An 18,636-nucleotide genomic window follows, 5' to 3' on the forward strand; every position below is an offset into this window, starting at 1 on the left:
GCGCTAGGTACCGCCCAATTCATGTGCTACAAAAATATTTTTATTTACTCACGCCACCATGTAGACACATTACGCATACCACTAACATCAGCTGAACATATACACTGAGCGCATACACGGCACAACAAACATGAATACAACAGCACACCCAATAACTACTACTCAGCTCTGCGTTTCCTGCAAGTACGGAGTTTTTCGGTGACCACCTAAGCAATAAATATTATTCTCAGCATTTCGGACTGTTTTTCAGTAATGTCATACCTCTGACAGTATTTCTAACGGCTCAGGGGTTGAATCTCTTAATAAAGAGTAAACGCTCTTGCCGTAATTATTTGAAAGCCAATAGATCAAGCCGCTGCACTGCGGTTCCAAGCCACGTGTTTGCTTGCCCGCGCGGCACGTCGTATACTGAAAAGAATTATATGAATTTATTTCTGATATGCTTATTGGGCACATTCATATCAGTTGGCATATGTTGCATATCAGTTTTTGGGTATTTCCCACCAGTTTTATTAATCGCATATCAGTTTTTGGATATTTCATATCAGTTTCATATGCCGCATATAAGTTTCTGGATATTTCATATCAGTTCGTATATAGATTCATATAATTTTTTTTTCAGTAGGGCGGGGTTCGGTGAAACGGCGTTCGCTAAAACAATATAATGCACTTCTTGAGGGCAAGGAACCGAGGCATTGCTAATTGTGTGCAAGTGTACGGATGCAGTGTGGTGTCCTCAGCCGTTGATGAAACCACGGCGTCAGAGCTTCAGGTATGACAACTTTCTCCTCCCGCAGCACAAGCTTGTCAGCCACCGACAGTTCTTTCTTAACGTGGTAAAATGGAACCAGTTTAGTGCCCAGCGACTTCTTTGAGGGCCATCCCTCGTGGACGAAACGCACAACGTCCCGCAGAGTAGCATCTGCTGCGGTTGCTTCTTGCAGCTGTCCCTTGATATTACATATGATCTAACAATGGAAACTATCTCCTCCTCTTTCTCTTGACCTGTAAGATCTTCCGCTGGTAACCGTGACAAGGCATCAGCCATGCAATTGTCTGCGCCCCGCTGGTACTCAATGTCGAAGTTGTAATACAGCAATCGTGCAGACCATCTTGATATTCGCAATGGCCGACGTCCCGATCCCTTGGATGCCAGCAAAGTCGCCAGTGCTTGGTAATCCGTTTTCAGTACAAAACGGCGTCCCCACAGGTAGACGTGCCAGTGCTCACACGCAAAAACACAAGCCAACGCCTCTCTCTCCTTCACAGAGTACCTTCTCTCAGCAGGAGACAGAGTTCGTGAAGCAAAAGCTACGGTGTGGAGCTCGCTGCCATACCACTGCTGTAGCACTGCGCCCAGCCCCTTGTTTGACGGATCAGTCGTCACCACGACAGGCAGATCAGGCTGGAACATTCGTATCGCTAGCCCAGATGACAGAACATCCCATACAAATGGTTGAGGCTTGGGGCAGCAACTTTCGAAGTGGTTCAACGACGTCAGCATAATGAGGCACGGACCGTGCGTAATAGCCTGCCAGGCCAAGGAAGGACCGTAATTCTTTTACGTCCTCTGGAACAGGTGCGTGAACAATTGAGTCCACTTTCGAGCGTAACGGTGCCAAGCCTTTATCGCTCACAAGCCACAACATGCCCAAGGAACGAAAGTTCGCTGACATTGAAAAGGCACTTGTCGTTAAGCTTGAGGCCTGATGCTTTGATACGACGCAGAACTTCATGTAGGTTAGCTGCATGATCTTGACTTGTCTTGCCCCAAATGATGATATCATCAATATAGCACAAGACGCCTTCGCAGCTTTTCAAAATCTACGCCATCATCTTCTGGAAAGCAGCGGGGGCGGACGCCAGACGAAAACAGACTATCCGAAAACGAAGAAGACCCTCGTGAGTAATGAAGGTGGTTAACTCGTGCACGGCTGTCTGTAGCCAGCTTGACCTGGTGGTAGGCGGAGGCCAAGTCCAGTTTTGAGAAACAGTTGCCGCCCGCCAACTGGTGAAGCAACTCCTCCGTATGAGGAAGTGGGAATCCAACGATGACGATGGTCTTGTTGGGTTCACGTAGGTCGACGCATAGGCGAAGAGAACTGTCCTTCTTGCGTACTATTACAATGGGGGACACCCACCGAGATGCGTCCACGGGTTCAATTATTCCTGACGATTCCAGTCGTCGCAACTCCTCGGAGACTTGATTTCGAAGAGACAGTGGAAGTCTTTCGAAGTTTAGCCGTAACCGGCTGCACGGACGTACGTCGCTGAACTTTGCGCGCGAAGCCTTTCAGCAAGTCCAAGCTCTTTGGAAAAAAGTTGTCCAAACTCCTCCCTTAGACTCGGTGGTAGCAACGTACAAGGGTGTCAAAAGGTGTATACTTACACCCTTTGTCCCATATAACACACCCCCAAATTTCAATTCGACATACAGCGCCCTACAGTCGAACAGACGGCCCGAAATTTTACGAGGGGCTTGATAGCCATGTGGTACAACTTATTAAAATAGCTAATGTACGTTTTACTGAACACGAAAAAAATAATCCGGGCTTTTCTTGGCCCTGCTGTAAAAACTCGGTGTTTGCTTTATGTGGTCTTTGATACGTACTTTAGCTATTTAAAATGTTGTACCACACGGCTATCAAGCCCCTCGTAAAATTTCGGGCCCTCTGTTTGACTGTAGGGCACTGTACGTCGAATTGAAATTCTGGGGTGTATTATATGGGACAAAGGGTGTAAGAATACACCTTTTGACACCCTTTTTTCTTGAGAGTGTAGACGCCGGTGAAGTAGCAGCCTTACAACAGCTGAGCGTTTCTCCTTCAATGATGACACGAAGGTTAAGAATGGCGTCGAGTCCCAGCAACAAAATTCCTCTCTTGGTCACGTAGAACATGACGCAGGCGTCCTTGTTTCTGTAGGTTACCTCGGCCAGAAAACATCCGACGCTTGGGATTTCCTCCTTCGTGTAGTTTTGCACGAGGATACCTTCCAGCGAGGTTCTTGCGGTAGTCTTCTTCGTTCAACAGGAAAACCGTGGCCCCTGTATCCACAAGAAAGCGAATGGGCAAGTTGCCGATGAGCACCTCCGTAGATATTTCCCGTGCACGTCTGTAATCGTCGCCGATATGCAGAACGGTGACGATGTTAGCTTCCGCCGACTTCGAATCCTTGACGGTTTGAACACTGGACATCTCGCTGGACTTGCACACTGCTTCGAAATGGCCAATCTTCTTGCAGCGGCGACAACGCTCATTCTTCACCGGGCATTTGTCGTAGTTTGCCTTGTGAGCTTGTGCCCCGCAGCGGTAGCAACATCATTTTGCCGAAGTAGATTTCTCAGTTTTCTTCGGTGCCACGCGCTGCACAGAAGCGTCACCATCAAACTCGTGAATCTCCCGTTGAATTTGTTTAATATGCCTGCCAATGTTGAGCGCTCTCTGGAGTGTGAGGATAGAACCTTCGTATAGAGCAGGCGTTCTCGGATTTGACGAGAAGTAGTGCCATCGAGGAGCTGGTCTCGAATGACGTTTTCGACGCCGCCACCGTAGTCACAAGAAGAAGCAAGTTCCCGCAGACTGGCTGCGTAGGCCTCGAACGCCTCATTAGGCGCCTGATGCCTTTGTCGGAACCGGTGACGGTCTACGGGCACATTCGTAATCGTGCCAAAATGAGCGTTCAGCACCGTCATTGCAGATTGGAACGCATCTTCAGCTGATGGCGTTTCCTCCGACTCGCCATCCTTGGATGTTTTGTCGCTGCCCTCGCGAAGCTCCTCAGTAGAAGGTGACTGACCGGTCCGTGCTTCGGCGATGCTGTAGAACACCCGCTGTCCTTCAACGCCCAGGGCATTGAGCAGAATTGCTTTCCGACGATGCGGCTGCAATTCGTCGCCGCCGGCAGCTTCCAGGAAATTCAGGAACACCCGCTTCCACTGCTCCCACGGAATTGCAGGCTGTCCCGGCGTAGGCAGGAACGGGGGCGGCGATGCAGCAGAGAAGAACGCCATGGCTACTAGTAGTACAGTCGTAATGGGCTCAGCATCTCGTCGCCAAAATGTGGTGTCCCCAGGGACACGGCAGAGAAGACGGACAGGACCAGCCCAGTCAACGTTCCAAATCCGACTGTCTTTTATCGACAAAGAAGAAAATGAAGTACAGATCATATGGTGGTGATGATGATTTGTACATATGTTGCTAACACAAAGCAGCTATACAAATCAGAACACAGCATGCAGTAGTTACGGCGGCTGCCGGGCCCGTGACACGCCGTGAGTGCCAACGTTGGTGAGTGCTCGCTGAGCTCACTACCCCTATGTTCCCTTTACCGAATCTGGTCAGTGCTGCCAGCCTTCATGAGCTGGTAAATAGAATAATCCATGACTCCTGACCTAACAGGCTCTTGTCACTTGTCTTGCCGCCCTGACCGAGCCATCGGCTAAGTTTCTCGTTGTGTAATGGAGGTTGGGCGCTATATATGTGGCAACTGTATATTGTCACGAATGACAAGGGACGAGGCGATAATAACTGGAGAAACTAAACGTTTAATGGGGCGGACTTGTGCCCAAAAATAAAAAGCAGAGCGTCGCGGGCGTCGAAGTCAGCGTGACAGCAGAGTCGAACGCTGGGGCGAAAGTGACTCCACTCGCCTTGCGGAATCCCTTATGTACCCTCGTGGGTTTCTGGATCGTTCGGCGTACGACTTTCGGTAGTAGAACATTCGGAACTCGATCAGACGAGAATGTTCTCGGACTTACTAGAAGGCCAAGTTGAAAAAATAAATAAAAGGACAGTCCGCTAACTGGAATCGAACCTACACCTCCCGCGCGACAGTCATGCGCGGTAACCACTCGGTCACACACGCTTTTTTTTTCTTTATTGCCGGTTTAGACATCAACAAAATGTTACAATAATGATAAAACACTCACATCAGTCATTATGCAACTAACGCGACATGGTTAAAAGTACTTCAGTTGGATAGTACAGATACCCAATCAGGAACCTCAGGCTGAGCCTTCCACACTTCTACCACCCGTCGAACAGATTCTCCAAAGTACTCATGAACCGGACGGACATCCATATCGGCATGACGGACAGCCATGCGAGATTTCCATATGCTATGTAGACCCAGAAGCATGACGAGATCATACGGCACACCGTTTTCAGTATCTATGGCTAAGTACCTAATACCATGGGGATCCAGAGGTAGATCTTTTTTCAGTGTTCGTTGCAGCACATCTCAAAAGAAAACCCCGTCCCAACATTCTAGGAATACGTACTCAACTGTCTCTGGTTTTTTACACAAAAAACAATTTACACTTAAGCTACAAACATACCCTTGTCTTCCATTCAAGTTTTAACCGGCAAGACTCCCATGTGCAATTTTAAAAAGAACGTTTTAACAGACGGCGGTACTGACATTCTCTTAACGCGCTGAAGGACGTTCTGCCCTGGGCCCACAGAATATAGGGATCTGTACAGCGGGACGGGGAAGACAGCATCAACAAGGGCTCTATACAATTGCTTCCGTGTTACATCACCCAAGTACTGTATAGAAAAACGTGTGCACAGAAAACGTGTCGCTTGAACAACCTTGCGAAAATACCCATGAATCCCTCCAGTCAAAAAACACTGAGAAGACAAAACAATATCTGGCAAGGCTCTACCTAGGCGTAGCTGACAAACTGTACGCAAAAATGGATCATTCACGTCACGAATAAAAATAAAACGATTTACAACCTGTCTCAAAAAGAGGTGTGCATGCCAATGATAGGCCTCCCACACGTACGCGTCGAAAGAGGTTCGTCCGGCTTGATCGTTCCCAGGTCGATCCCCAAATAAATACAGCAAAAATCTGGTGCATTTTTTGTACGTTTATACGCGAACAATGCAGTACCTGCATTACGTACCACAGCTTGCAGACAAAGAACAAATTGCACACTGTGGCACGCGCGAGCATCGACAAATCTCTGCCTTTCCACTTTTCCGCCTTTTCACGTAACTCAACAACCTGCCTCTGCCAGTACGGATTACTGTCACGATAGTTTTCTAAGGGGACCCCTAAGTACTTGACCGGCGCCGTTACCCAGCTGAAGTTTTCAAACATTCCAGGCGTAGACTCCCACTCACCATGCCAAAAACCTACTCGGCCACGCACGCGCTTGCTCGCCAACGCGCGTGGCAATATTGCCGCAGTTACCAAATGCTTCGATTTTTCGCGTATGACAGCGCGCCTGGGTGACTTGGTTCTGCACGGGGCTCGCGCCTGGCGCTGACTCGTTGACTCACACAATTTCGAAGAACAACGAGCAGATCGACCGGACCGGCCCACCGCCTGTCTTTGATCTTGCTTTGCAGTCTGGTAATAAACCCTTCTTGGGTTCTATCACCGCCAACGTCTCCTACGCCCACGTGACAAGATACATATTTTCGGCCGATGTCCGATTTTACTCTTATTTTGGTTAGATCTTATTTAGTAATACCCGCTCTAAATGCATGGTTTGGAATAAAATTTCATACAACGCACGTTCAGTACCAGCAAGGCGTAATTTATTAGCGGGGTGAAGCGTGACAGGGTACAACCAATTCTACCAGAGGTCACACTTATTCTCCGGGTTCATTGGAGACCCCTTGGGACAGTTGAAGGCTCTTGCAAACTCTGGTGAGTCCTGAGCCAGGACAGCGCACTCGTGCGGCGTGTCTATGTGCCTGTATCCGCAGTAGACGTAACAACGGCTCACGAAGAACAGCTGATCACTGTTAAGACCGTCCGACGCCACATCGAACCGTCCAGCCGCCGCCTTCTTGTAGGCCCTGAAGAGAGCGTGAGCTCCGATCGACACCGTGGGTTCCGCGTCGTCATACGGAAGACCAGGTCGCAGGTTCTGCCGGCAGTTCCAGCGGTCCATGAACTTGATCTCTTCCGATTCATTCCATGTGAACCGGTATCCCTGCTCATCGTACCTGCGGTTCTCGTGGTGGAAAGCTCCCATCAACTGCCGCGTCACGATGGAGCCGAGGACGCCGAAATTCAGCGCTGGCTGCTCCCTGACGTCGAAGAACGTCGACACCATGGCAGCAGCAGCGATGGAAATGGTGTTCGGTCCGCCGTATGAGACGCTCGGTTTGTCACTCTCCAACTCGGCATTGGCAAAGTGACTGGATCGATAAGGCCGTAATTTTAACTGCTGCTTCGCGTAAGCTCGTGATGTGGCCAGGTACGCGTCGAGAAACGAGCCTCTTGGTACGGGGTAGCGGCTGTAGTATCTGTTTATACCGTTCCAGGAAGATAGGCCTGCGGGAAAGCCCAGTTTCCACTTCACAGCGGCAATTTTCCTTTGAAGCTTGCTTCTCATGTCAGGTTCCGACCAATCTGAATATTTTATGCTAACTTGTACCTCTTGGGCAATGAGTTCGATCATACGACGAACCTCGGATATTGTGGTTTGGTCAACCGCCTGGAGGAGATATGGCGCAATGACGGCGTTTTTGAAGAGTGCGTATGTTTTTCGGAAACAAAACTTCTTGTTCTGTTTCACAGAATCAGCGGTGACGAGGCCTGACACGCTGGCCAAGTGACGCGTGATCAGCCAGGTCAGGTAGAGGCTATGCTCGGTCGGGAGGAGTTTCGTGAGGACAGCGTCGAGGAACGCGGGAACGTCGGATTTCAAGTCTAAAGAGTAACCGTCTTTAAACGCAGCTCTCGAGTGCAGCCTCAACGTAGACTCCCATTTATCTGTCAATGGACTGCTGTTGCTGTCGCTGTACGCCATTCGATTTTTCCAGATTTTCATTATCATTTCTTCAACTCTCACAATCTTCAGACATAGATGTTCAATAGAGTCATCAGGAACTCCCGTGGCCGCCACGACTCGTTTCACAAGCTCGTCGTATTTCCTTTCTTGGATACTAATAGCTCTGATCTTTGACCAATTCTCAAAATCGTTGCTGGCAACTATGTGAATGAATCGAACCGACCCTTCACGCTGCGGCCAAGCGTCGACGGAGAGTTCAAATAGGATTGTCAGATTGTAGTCAAACAGAAAATAGAACAATTCATACAAAAGACCTTTGTTGCGTGCGTTTTTTGTGTCGAACGTGAGCCTATTGTTCTCCATAAAGCTCGCAAGAGCATTTCTATTCTTGTCTTTCTGCGCTTCTTCAACGCGGGACAAGCAGCTGGAAAAAAAAGCCACCGCTTTTCCGTTGGCACTGTAGTTTTTCGAAGTCGGCTTGAGCTTGAAGAATTCGTCTCGGATCCTCGAAGACACGTTTTGGGCCACGAGCTCAAAGAGAGGCTCGACTTGGGTGAGGTGGTATCTTCCGCAGACGTAGCCGTAGAAGTTTTGGCATGGATGCTTCGTGAGATCCATCGATTGCCTGAACAGCCAGTGGACGTGTGCGGTCTCGGCTACGTTGCCGAACTGGTGGCTGCTGTTTAGTACCGCAGAGACGCCGCTCTCAAAATGCGAGGTAGCGGCCGTCACGAAGAATACAACGGTTGCTGCCGCGACGAAGATCGTCGTCAGACTCGATTTCATCCTTCTAATTTTTGAGCCTTCCACGAAGATCATCTTTGAACGAAGTTGTTGAAAATCTATAAAAGAAAGCAGACGGTTGTCGTTAAACGATGTGTCCTTCATCCGAATGTTTATAATTATCAGTTAAAGAAAGCCGAAGTCCACAGTCCAATCACGATTGAACTCACAATTAAGTGTTATGACAGCTGTCGGGGTACAAATATAAGCTGTAAGTACGACTTATAGATTAAAAGAAAAAAAAAAAAAAACGGTAGTCTCACGAGTCTTTGAAGCCCGCCGGGAAATCAAAGGAACCGTGCCACAGCAAGATATCAATATACCGAGGCAGAAGAAGACTCACGTCATAGGTTGGAGTTCGTTCGAACGATCGAATTGTGGCCCGATCTTTCGCTGCTCACTTCGTCTTTGCCTCGAAGCTTTCCTAGAGCTATACCACGCGGTGCGACAGTGACTTCGTGCACGGTCGTCGTAGAAATAAACATTTAAAATTAAACGCACAGTTATATAACAACGCTTATGACCGATCCGACATTAAACATTTCCTAAATACACCAGCGGTATTTTTTGTTAATTTTTCGTATCTCAATTATTTTACATTAGCGCTTCTCACGATTCTCGAGGACAACTTTTTCTGGCATTTCCAAAGACGTGAAGACCCCTCGAGCACACGGGTGTGACGGGTGCTCAATGTGCGCGAGCGCACGCGGGTATATGCATACCCATAGCTTTGACCTCATTGCCGAGAAAAAGTTGTCCCAAGTAAAGAAATCTTAATATGCGAGCGCGTTCTGCGCAAGATACACTCACAACAAGCTACCAGCTATCATATGGTGATTTCTTGCGTAGAAGTTTCAACAGCGGGAAATGATACCCCTAATGTCCGGCGGCAGCTCACGCTACACGATTGAACGAATTCAATCGCGCGCGCCAACAGCGCATCAATCTTCACGGCACTCGCACAGCTAGGGTGCCTTCATGTGCGCTTTGCTTAGGGTGGAGACATGTGGCCATTTTGTCCCACACTTTTATTTTTATTTTTTTATTCAGAAGCGCGTGAGAGAGCGTGTCCCGGCACGCGTTTGTGGCGCTGACTGTGCTATGGCGACATTTTGTTTTCGTAGATTTCTTTGTATTTTACCGTTAAGCGCGTGCTGTCGGCATCTGGTACTACAAAGGCTGGCATCACCCTAAACAGAAAAACATTGAGGCACCCTACGCACAGCGAATGCACCGCGATCCTCCCCTTTTTTGCCCGTGCGTGATTGCTGGGGCCGGTGATAGAAAACCTACAAAGACAGCAAGGACAGTGACGACGCACTTTTGGTGCTCCTTGATTGAGTCCATCGGCTCGTAGCATTGGTTGTGGTCGGAATTAAAGCGAAACGAAATAATATAGGCAAATGAGAATTTTAGACAATAATGTACCGACCGCTAGCCATGGATGCCTTTACACGCACCACTACGTAGTGATATCGTACTGCACAACGTTGCTTGAGATCAATACGATGTTGATGGTGTGGATTGCGGGTTGCAGAGGCGCCGTGCCGTCAGCTCGCGAACACCTCGCGGTGCCCTCTATTCACGGTTAGGTAAGGGAATAACGGGGAGCGTTTACCTTGGGTTCTTCACCTTCACTGGTACACGAAGCTCGTGGCCGAAGTACAGTAGAGTTTTTAAAGACGTTTAGAATGCAGCCAAGGAGGCAACCAGCACTTGGTTGTACGGGCTTCTACCGTTCGGCTGCCTCTCGGCTGTATGGAAGTTAAGCCAATAAACTCCTAGACATGATTAAAATAGCGCAAACTTGACAAGGACAACAAAGGAGGCACACACACAACAGGACTGGCGCTTACTTCCAACTAAGTTTATTTCATCATCAACCAAGCAATATATACCATCGCCACCATCATCAACCAAGCAATATATACCATTGCTTGGTTGATGATGAAATAAACTTAGTTGGAAGTAAGCGCCAGTCCTGTTGTACGTGTGCCTTCTTTGTTGTCCTTGTCAAGTTTGCGCAATTTTAATCATGTCTAGTAAGAACCAGCTAGCCCAAACAAAAGTCGTTTTACAATAAACTCCTTTGAACATTTGCATAGAAGCTTTTTCTTTTACAGCAACAGCTTTATGGGCGACACGTTGCAAAGATTTCGAGCTCGTGAACTGTTGTCATAGCTATATATATATAAAAAAAAGCAACAAAACAACAACAACAACTTTTTTTTCTTTTTTTGGCGCGAGGAGAGGGAAGTCGGAATTTCCCGTCGGCCGTGCCGCACGAGACACGAGCACGTGACGCAAGAATGGCGCGAATAAGGCACAAGCTTCCTGCCGTCTGCTCACAACAGCTGTTTCCAAACATTTTCTCGCGTCATGCGAAATCGCCACTTTGGCAGTATCCAATTGCTACGCGTAATGCTGGATGGTTTTTAAAAACTTCCATCGCGCTTACCCATTTACTTCACGGACTGCTGGTGGCAGTTGTCGGTGGAATCCACGACGCCAACCACGACGGCTATGAGAATTAACCACGTCGCACCTCCTTCCTCGGGTACGTACGTGACGGCTTTATAAGTAATAACCACGACCGGGTAATTAGTGGTAATAACCATGCAACGCCTCCTCTACAGGAGGCGTTGCATGGTGCTGTGTATCAGGTGTGACTTGACTGAGAGCAACAGCGCCGCCGTGCGGATCATGAACAGGTGGCGTTTTTGGCACAATGCGGAGAAGCAAAGAGCACCCGCACCGTCAATTGCAGCCTACTATGCCGAACCAGATAATGAACACACTCCATCCTCCAGCCGACACCTCGACGTTACTAGAACCCCTCAGTTGGGAAACTGCCATAGAGCCTGCTTTAAAAAAGTGACTCCGATCAGTACTCGGGAACCGAGCTAATGGCGATCGCAACGCCGCCATTTCTCCCGCAGCGTCCGCTCTGGGAACTGCATGGCTGCCTGCACGTTGAGTCGGGCGAGGGCCGGTGGCGTTAAAGCCCCTCGATATGTTTTCGTTTGTCTTTGCAAGTAGCGCCAAATGCGCGAGCGCACGTGGCCCAGGTCTCGAGCGGCCCTTGGAAGCAAATGGCGGCGCAGCACTGAAATGAGCGGCCCTTGGAAGCGAATGGCGGCGGAGCACCCGCTCGTGGCACGTGTCTTGCGTATTTCCATAACAATGGTTGGCGGTACTTGTGAAAACACCTTTATCAAGGGGCTTTAGGTGGCGTCATCTCGCAGGGCCATCTCGTGGTAGCTACGTAAAAAAAGCTTTCATGTTTTAACTCGCGGCTAAAGGGTGGCGCTGTTATCGTATTTAGCTCGGTCTCCGTGGACGCCAGTGGCCCAGGTTTTAAGGGTTAGTTTTCCAACTGAGGGTTTAGTAAAGTTGCCACACCATAAAGTGTTATTCGAGACACTTTAGCCCGCCCTAACTGTGTCGCCGAAAAAAAGAAAGTAGAGGAAGCCTCGTGCCGCGTGGTCGGGAGGTCCCACTGTTCGATACACGCCGTTCTTTTTTGCCAGCCGGTTCCCTCAGTTCGCTTGCCAGATAGATACCTGCTTGCTGAATTCTGTATACAATCGTTGACTCGAAGACAGCCGCTGCGCCCTCGTTCGTCCTCGAGCTTGGTAACAGTCTATCTCGAGCGCTGCACATACCCCTCGCGAAGCAGATATCAGTGTGCTCGTTTGTACACGTCGGCTGAGCTGTTTTGATTTCGATTTTCAGTGCGCCGCGATCGAAGGTTACATTTCATTTCCAAAAGAGGCAAAAAGGAAACAAACGATTTTAAACGGCAACGAGATGGTCGGCTCAAGCATCGCTCCCACCACCGACAAACCGCCAAGGAGGTAAGCGAGTTCTTCTCACAACCCTCGAGCACCCCTCCCAAGGCCTGTAACCTGTTGGGGGCACAAAAAACATGAATTGATCGATAAAAATGCACATTGTCATTGATAAACAAAAAACCAAGCGAGTTAGGGGAAAGAATACAACAACAGTGTTTTGAACTTTGCTAAAATAAATTACGCGTCTCCGGACGTGCAGTCTCGGCCCATATATAGCGATAAGAGATTTTCCAATACGTTAACTGAGCAAATCCCCCTTCTCGCGGTAGCAAACTTTATTTTTTTTATCCATGTATTCCCACGGGGTCCTTGCTGGTCGCCATTTTATAACTGATAATTAATTTTTGAAAATTGGTTCCAACTTTTTAAAGTTAGATAATGGGAAGTTCTGAAACTCTGGCCCATCGCCCCAACCGCTACCGTCACCTTTTGATCGAAGCTGAAGGGTCGGCGATCCTTAGTTTGTATTTGTTGGGAGAAAAACGCAGTTCTTTTTTTTTGCTCAGACCATCCGGTAGGAAAAGTAAATAAATAATAGGCTCCCGGATCGAAATTGCGCATATTTTATTTCGAAACGCAAAGATATGCTAAACTGAGATGTTTTTACGTAACATTTGTTGATAGCACGTAAGCACTTGTGTTCTTGTTTTTGTCAAATTGCACGGTTCGATTTTTTTAATATTATTTTTATATGTGTTTACGTAATAATAATTAAAGCAATAACTTTTTTTCTCTCTTGTTTCTGCGCCTACTGTGACCGGCAGGACAGCCTCTAGTCCTCCGCAATCCTCGGCCAGTGGAACGCTCGGCAAGCTTGTGGGGTGCCTCTGCCTCGTCGCCGGTATCGCCTTGGGAACCATCATCCTGGCCACTTTCTTCCTGAGTTCGGCACAACGACGATCACGTGAGCAACCGTCCACACGTGGAAGCGCTCGTTTTTGAAAATACCGAAACTTTCGCTCGCTCATGCTTTTTTTTGTTGTTGTTTTTCCCTTTCCCCACGAAAAGACAAGGTCTTTTGTATGTTTTCTTGTTTTACCTCCGGTTAGAATATGTCGCCCAATATTAGTAATGTCAACAGCGAATTAAGGCAACTCGAAACGTGTTTAAGAAACAAAGACAAATAATTTACGACTACTTTGAGATCAACGCTCTTAAAATATTTGCAGGCTTTCATCAAGCGTCCATGCGGGACGCCCGATGGAGATTCGAATAGGAACAGCCTAGCCTGGAAACTACGAACGCGATGCAGCCTTCTTTGATTCTCTTCAAAAATTGGAAGGCACTTCCGGCTTACAGTGCAAGATCAAACGCTTAACACAAGTCCAAACAAACTGATACACGAATTATACACGGTAACTTGAAAGGTGCACCGTAAAAAAATGAAAGTCGCTTACAATCCCCTGTAACACCGATTAGAGCGCAGCTCTTGAGGAGGAGGAGGGAAGGGTACTGAGGATGAGGAGGGAAGGGTCACGTGACCTCACGGCGGTCACGCGACTTCACGGGGGTCACGTGACGTCATCGTGATGGCGTCATCGCCGTCGTGAGTGATGACGCCACAGGTGACAATGACGATAACGTCACCAGTGACGTCATCGTGGTGATGTCACAACTGGTGACGTCACTGATGACGTAATCAGTGACGTCATCGTAATGATGACGATGACAATGAGGATGACATCGTCAGTAGTGACGTAACTGATGACGTCATCAGTGACGTCGTAGTGATGATGACGATGAAGTCGTCACGATGACGTCACTGATGACGTCATCAATGACGTCATCGTGACGTCACTGATGACCGCGCGGTTACGCCGACGCCGACGGTGACGGCGACGCCGCTCAAGCCGGAAGACTCAGTTTTATCATAACAAATTAGAAAGGCGTGTAAGAGCTCAAGCAAAGAGCTTCAGAAGAAACTTGAACAAGGCGTGTTGGAATCTGGACGCACTCAAGTTTAATTTCCGGTTTCACGCAATAAGGATATTGCATGCATCACCTTAATAATAAATCTTGTGCCCTTATCAGCTTTAAGATATGTACAATCTCTTGAACCAGTGTTTAAACCAGTGTGTCGAACCGAAAAAAATACGGGTTCGGTTACGGTTCAGGTTCAGGTAAATTTATTTTGTTCCGGTTCAGTTCCGGTTCGGTTAATTCGATCCGCGAACCGGTTCGCGAACCGGTTCGGAAATTATAAATGACAAATTGCAACATCAAAATAAATTACAAATAAAACATCCGAAATCAGCACATACGAAACGGGATACATCGTACTGTAAGGCTCAGGGATTTCTACCAGGAATAGTGTCTTTATGTGCACTCAAAGGTTACCTCACCGACGTTTACGGATTCGGACTTCATCTAATTGGGTCCGACGCAGTAGCTGTAAAATCCGCGACTTCCTTACAAACCCACTAACAAGTAGAACTCGCTAACTATCCCGCCACCTCGGCGTGTAAGCAATTGAAGGAACAGTGGGGAGAAAATACAGCTTTCTTTATTTGAACTAGCCTTCGGTAACTCAAATTAGACCCTTAAAGAAGTTTTCATCAAACAAGATACGGAATATGAAAAACACTTCACCGAACGCAACGCCAGAAGGACGTAATAGGATAAATATTAAAATAGAAGAGTTCGCTGTCTCACAAATGTGTTATCTTCTAAGTGCCTATACGAAACCGGATGCATTATTATCAAACTCCACAGCCTTTTCTTTTCTCATTCCGATGGAAGCAAGCTTCAAGAACTTGCGCGTTCTAGAAACGTGTTATGAAGTGAGCACACAGCAGCCTTTAGGATTTACGAGATTGTAGAAAAATAAAATCCCGTGACGCGGTTTTTTTTTGCACAACCTTCCAATCCCTTTTTTCCGTGCAAGCCGCGACCAGCGCAATACTGGTTCCTATGTCAAGATTCATGGATGCAGCGTTTGTCAAGATTCATGGATGCAGCGTTTATATTCCTAAGACTGAGTGGAGAAGAAAAATATGTAAGCGAGGTGTGTGTCAGTTGACGGCACTTAAAAAACAAATGGCATTGATAGCACATTCATTGTCAAGAGCGCGTGGCCGAACCGTTTTGACATGAGCCGGTAACCGTTATTTTTTTTCCGGTTCAGTTCCGGTTCGGGTTCATCGCGATAACAATATAACGGTTCGGGTTCGGGTTCAGTTCCGGAAAAAATACCGGTTCGGTTCCGGTTTTCGGTTCGGTTCGGTTCCGGTTCGACACCCTGGTTTAAACTGTATTAACCTGCCCTCCATTCTGAGAATATTCTTTTAGTAAAGGGTATTCTCCCTTTACTAAAAGGGTATTCTATGTTTCACGATAATTACATAAAACTGTACCTAGAATTTCATAATTTTGTGTTACTTTACACATATTTACAGCGGCCGACGTCAATGCAGCAGCGGTTTCAGGCGCCAGTGCGAGCTTGGCGCATCTACGGAAGGTAGGTATGTTTGTTTTCCAAGAGTCTAGATTGAAAGGGATTTAAAAGAGCCTACCTTCCGCGCGAAACAGCCTACCTTCCGCGCATCGGCGGAAGGTAGGCTGTTTCGCTCTACCTCCGATAAACCGGGTGAAAAAAAAAAAAAAAAGAAAGTAAGGAAGTGTTTTAATTTTGTGCATAGCCGCAAGTTTCGCATATGTGCATAGTAATCTGACCTGCTGCAAAGTCCCCCGGGAAAGTACATATACTATGTACCTAGATCCAATTAATAGATTGCAGAAACGGGCGCAAAGAACTATCCCATTTACAAGACTAACCCACCCAATCAGACCTTTATATCAATCAATTCGAGTGTTACTTGTAAGCTCAGTATGCAAATCAAGAATAGCCCAGACTGCACATGCAATTAAATATAAGTAAATTAATAGGTCCCTTCCATTAAGTATGTTAAAATCTCCTGCAATGCGTACGAGGGCATGGAGCTAGTCATAATTTTAACATGCCATTATGTAAAAATACTTACGGTCAACGACTCATTGAATTCGGTGGTACATTAGCTTAGAATGCAATACCAACGGATATGAGGCACATAACGTTTTAATAACATTAAAGAAATATTTATAATTATCCTAAACAAATACTAGCATTTGTGTTGCAATTTTTTATATGTCTGCCGCATTGTAAAACTTATGTGATTGGACTCGACACTAGCCATTATCGGTACGGGTCCAAATATTTTTTGTGCATTGTACTGTACTTTTTAATTACTACGTTTGCATTTTAATTTAAATATACAAAGTGTTAGATACATACGGTAGTTATTTTCCCACGTAACAAAGAGATTTAGACACTTCATCTAACGTGGTACAAACTGTTGAAAGTGCATGTCAATGATTACCGCCTGTGTTCCTAGTGATGTTATCAGTTGACACTTGAGCAAAACCGTCAGTCGCCACAGACAGTAGGGAGTTTTCGTAAACCGTGTTTCCCCCTCCGCTAAGCCCTCCACAACAAAGAAGCTGCTAACGCGCCTGCGCGCCGATGGCCTTGACTGTAGAGTTTCAGATATCGTAGCGGGTTGCGGAGAGCCGTTGCGGGACGGCGAAAACGATCTACAAAAACTTGGTTCTTTCCTGCACGACTCCCATTATCAAGGACGTATGTTCGTCCTCCCCGAAACTTCACGCAGTTTCCTCTGTACACATTGGCGACTGTGGTGACTCACTCGTGACTTTGTCCGGCACGTGACGGAATGACTGAGTGAACACAGCTGGAAACCTTTATTTAGGAGGACACCCAGAAGCTTGTAAGTGCACATATTTGTGTAGTGATTATGTGGATATGTAGCAACACTATGTAAATAGCTTTCGTGTGTATAAAAATTCACTCTCTTCTTTAGAGCACAGCTCTTAAGCGCCCATTTCCGGCTTGAGCGGCGTCGCCGTCGCCGTTGGCGTTGGCGTAACCGCGCGTTGCGTTATGGGACGTTTTCCACAATGACGTCACACGTGATGTCACGTGTGACGTCACGAGGGTCATGAGTGACGTCGTGAGGGTCACTCGTGAAGGTCACGACGAAGGTCACGACCTTTACAGTGAAGGTCACGTGAGGGTCACGACCTTCACGTGACCTTCACTCGTGAAGGTCTCGTGAAGCTTGTGACCTTCACTCGTGAAGGTCACAAGCTTCACGAGAGACGTCACGAGGAAGGAGGGAAGGAGAATTAGGAGGAAGAGGGGTGGAGAACGAGAGGAGGAGGGGGATGAAGGAGAAGGAGGGGAGGGAGGAGGAGATGCATACCCTCCTCTCCGTACCCTCCCCTCCTCCTTTTCAAGAGCTGCGCTCTAATTCGGCATTACAGGGTATTGTAATCGTCTTTGATTTTTTTTTAAAATCTAATCTCTTTTTCGTCCTCTTTGTGTTTCTTTCGTTTTAATTCAATGCTAATCTAAGTGTTCTTTCTTGAAGAACCTTTAAGAAAGAACACAACCCTCGTGAAAAGGGTACTTCTTTCGAGAAAACGAATATTGACCGCGACGGACGTCAAGGCACAGGTTGGCCAGCGAGTTGGGAAGTAATCGGGACGCAGATCAGGAGAGTTAGAGCCGCAGAGAGGGAGAGGTTTCGGCGCTGTGTATACCCCAACATCCTGTCCTCTTTTCTTCATTTTCATTTCCTCTACAGCCATCGCCCAGCAGCTCTACGATCGAGACATATTTTCCAGCCGCTCAAAACGGAAATCATACAACCTCTAACGAAAATTCCCGCAAGTACCGCGAACGAACCATGTCAACGGCGACAATCATGAGCCGTCGCGACGATGCAGCGATGAACTACCGTGCACCGATCTTATCGCGAGTAATCTCCAGAAAAATAAACACAAGCACAAGAGAGAAACGACTTAAATTATTTAAACTATTTGAGCAAGCAAGGGCAGCGCGTCAAGACCATGTCAGGGCTCCACAATCGGTGCCTGCTTTGCGTACAACGAAACTTGGCGACGATAGTTTTCTCGGGCGCGCAAACAGTGACGAAGCAATAAGCCCCCAATCTTATCCGAGTAGGAACTACGAAGAAACGAGAGGAAGTTCAGTTGGCGCCGCCAGGAAAAGCGTCTGGATCATTTTTAACTCGCCATCCACCAACACGACAACTACGGCTCCCAGTAACCATCATAGTTCATCGACGCCTCCAGCTCAGACTGTTCCGAAGATAAAAAGAAGTCAGTTAATTAATGATGTAGCTCCAGACCGACAGAGTGCCCATATTTCGGCCCCGACGAACG

General features: G+C 47.4%; 2 protein-coding genes across 2 annotated transcripts; one reads left to right on the forward strand and one right to left on the reverse strand.

Annotated features, from left to right (window-relative positions):
• Positions 1-6,589: 6,589 nt before the first annotated feature.
• Positions 6,590-8,219, reverse strand: LOC8030566 (neprilysin-3-like). The gene has a single exon (XM_002401903.4). The coding sequence runs from the start codon at positions 8,117-8,119 to the stop codon at positions 6,590-6,592; it is 1,530 nt and encodes a 509-aa protein (XP_002401947.4). The 5' UTR covers positions 8,120-8,219.
• A 4,019-nt stretch (positions 8,220-12,238) lies between these two features.
• On the forward strand, positions 12,239-18,243 carry LOC115330135. The gene is made up of 4 exons (XM_042293028.1): positions 12,239-12,396; positions 13,158-13,297; positions 15,789-15,854; positions 18,036-18,243. Exons 1-4 carry the CDS (start codon positions 12,350-12,352, stop codon positions 18,104-18,106), a joined length of 324 nt encoding a protein of 107 aa, XP_042148962.1. The 5' UTR covers positions 12,239-12,349; the 3' UTR covers positions 18,107-18,243.
• Positions 18,244-18,636: the final 393 nt, after the last annotated feature.

The sequence above is a fragment of the Ixodes scapularis genome, unplaced genomic scaffold (assembly GCF_016920785.2).
Source record: "Ixodes scapularis isolate PalLabHiFi unplaced genomic scaffold, ASM1692078v2 PGA_scaffold3__209_contigs__length_174095766, whole genome shotgun sequence".
Lineage (NCBI taxonomy): Eukaryota > Metazoa > Arthropoda > Arachnida > Ixodida > Ixodidae > Ixodes > Ixodes scapularis.

Excerpts from the sequence above, each read along its gene's own strand:
- LOC115330135 (XM_042293028.1), top strand. The coding sequence starts at position 12,350 with ATGGTCGGCTCAAGCATCGCTCCCACCACCGACAAACCGCCAAGGAG. Across the intron at positions 12,397-13,157 it reads ACCGACAAACCGCCAAGGAG|GACAGCCTCTAGTCCTCCGC; the intron begins GTAAGCGAGTTC and ends TGTGACCGGCAG. Across the intron at positions 15,855-18,035 it reads GGCGCATCTACGGAAGGTAG|CCATCGCCCAGCAGCTCTAC; the intron begins GTATGTTTGTTT and ends TTTCCTCTACAG.
- LOC8030566 (XM_002401903.4), bottom strand. The coding sequence starts at position 8,119 with ATGGAGAACAATAGGCTCACGTTCGACACAAAAAACGCACGCAACAAA.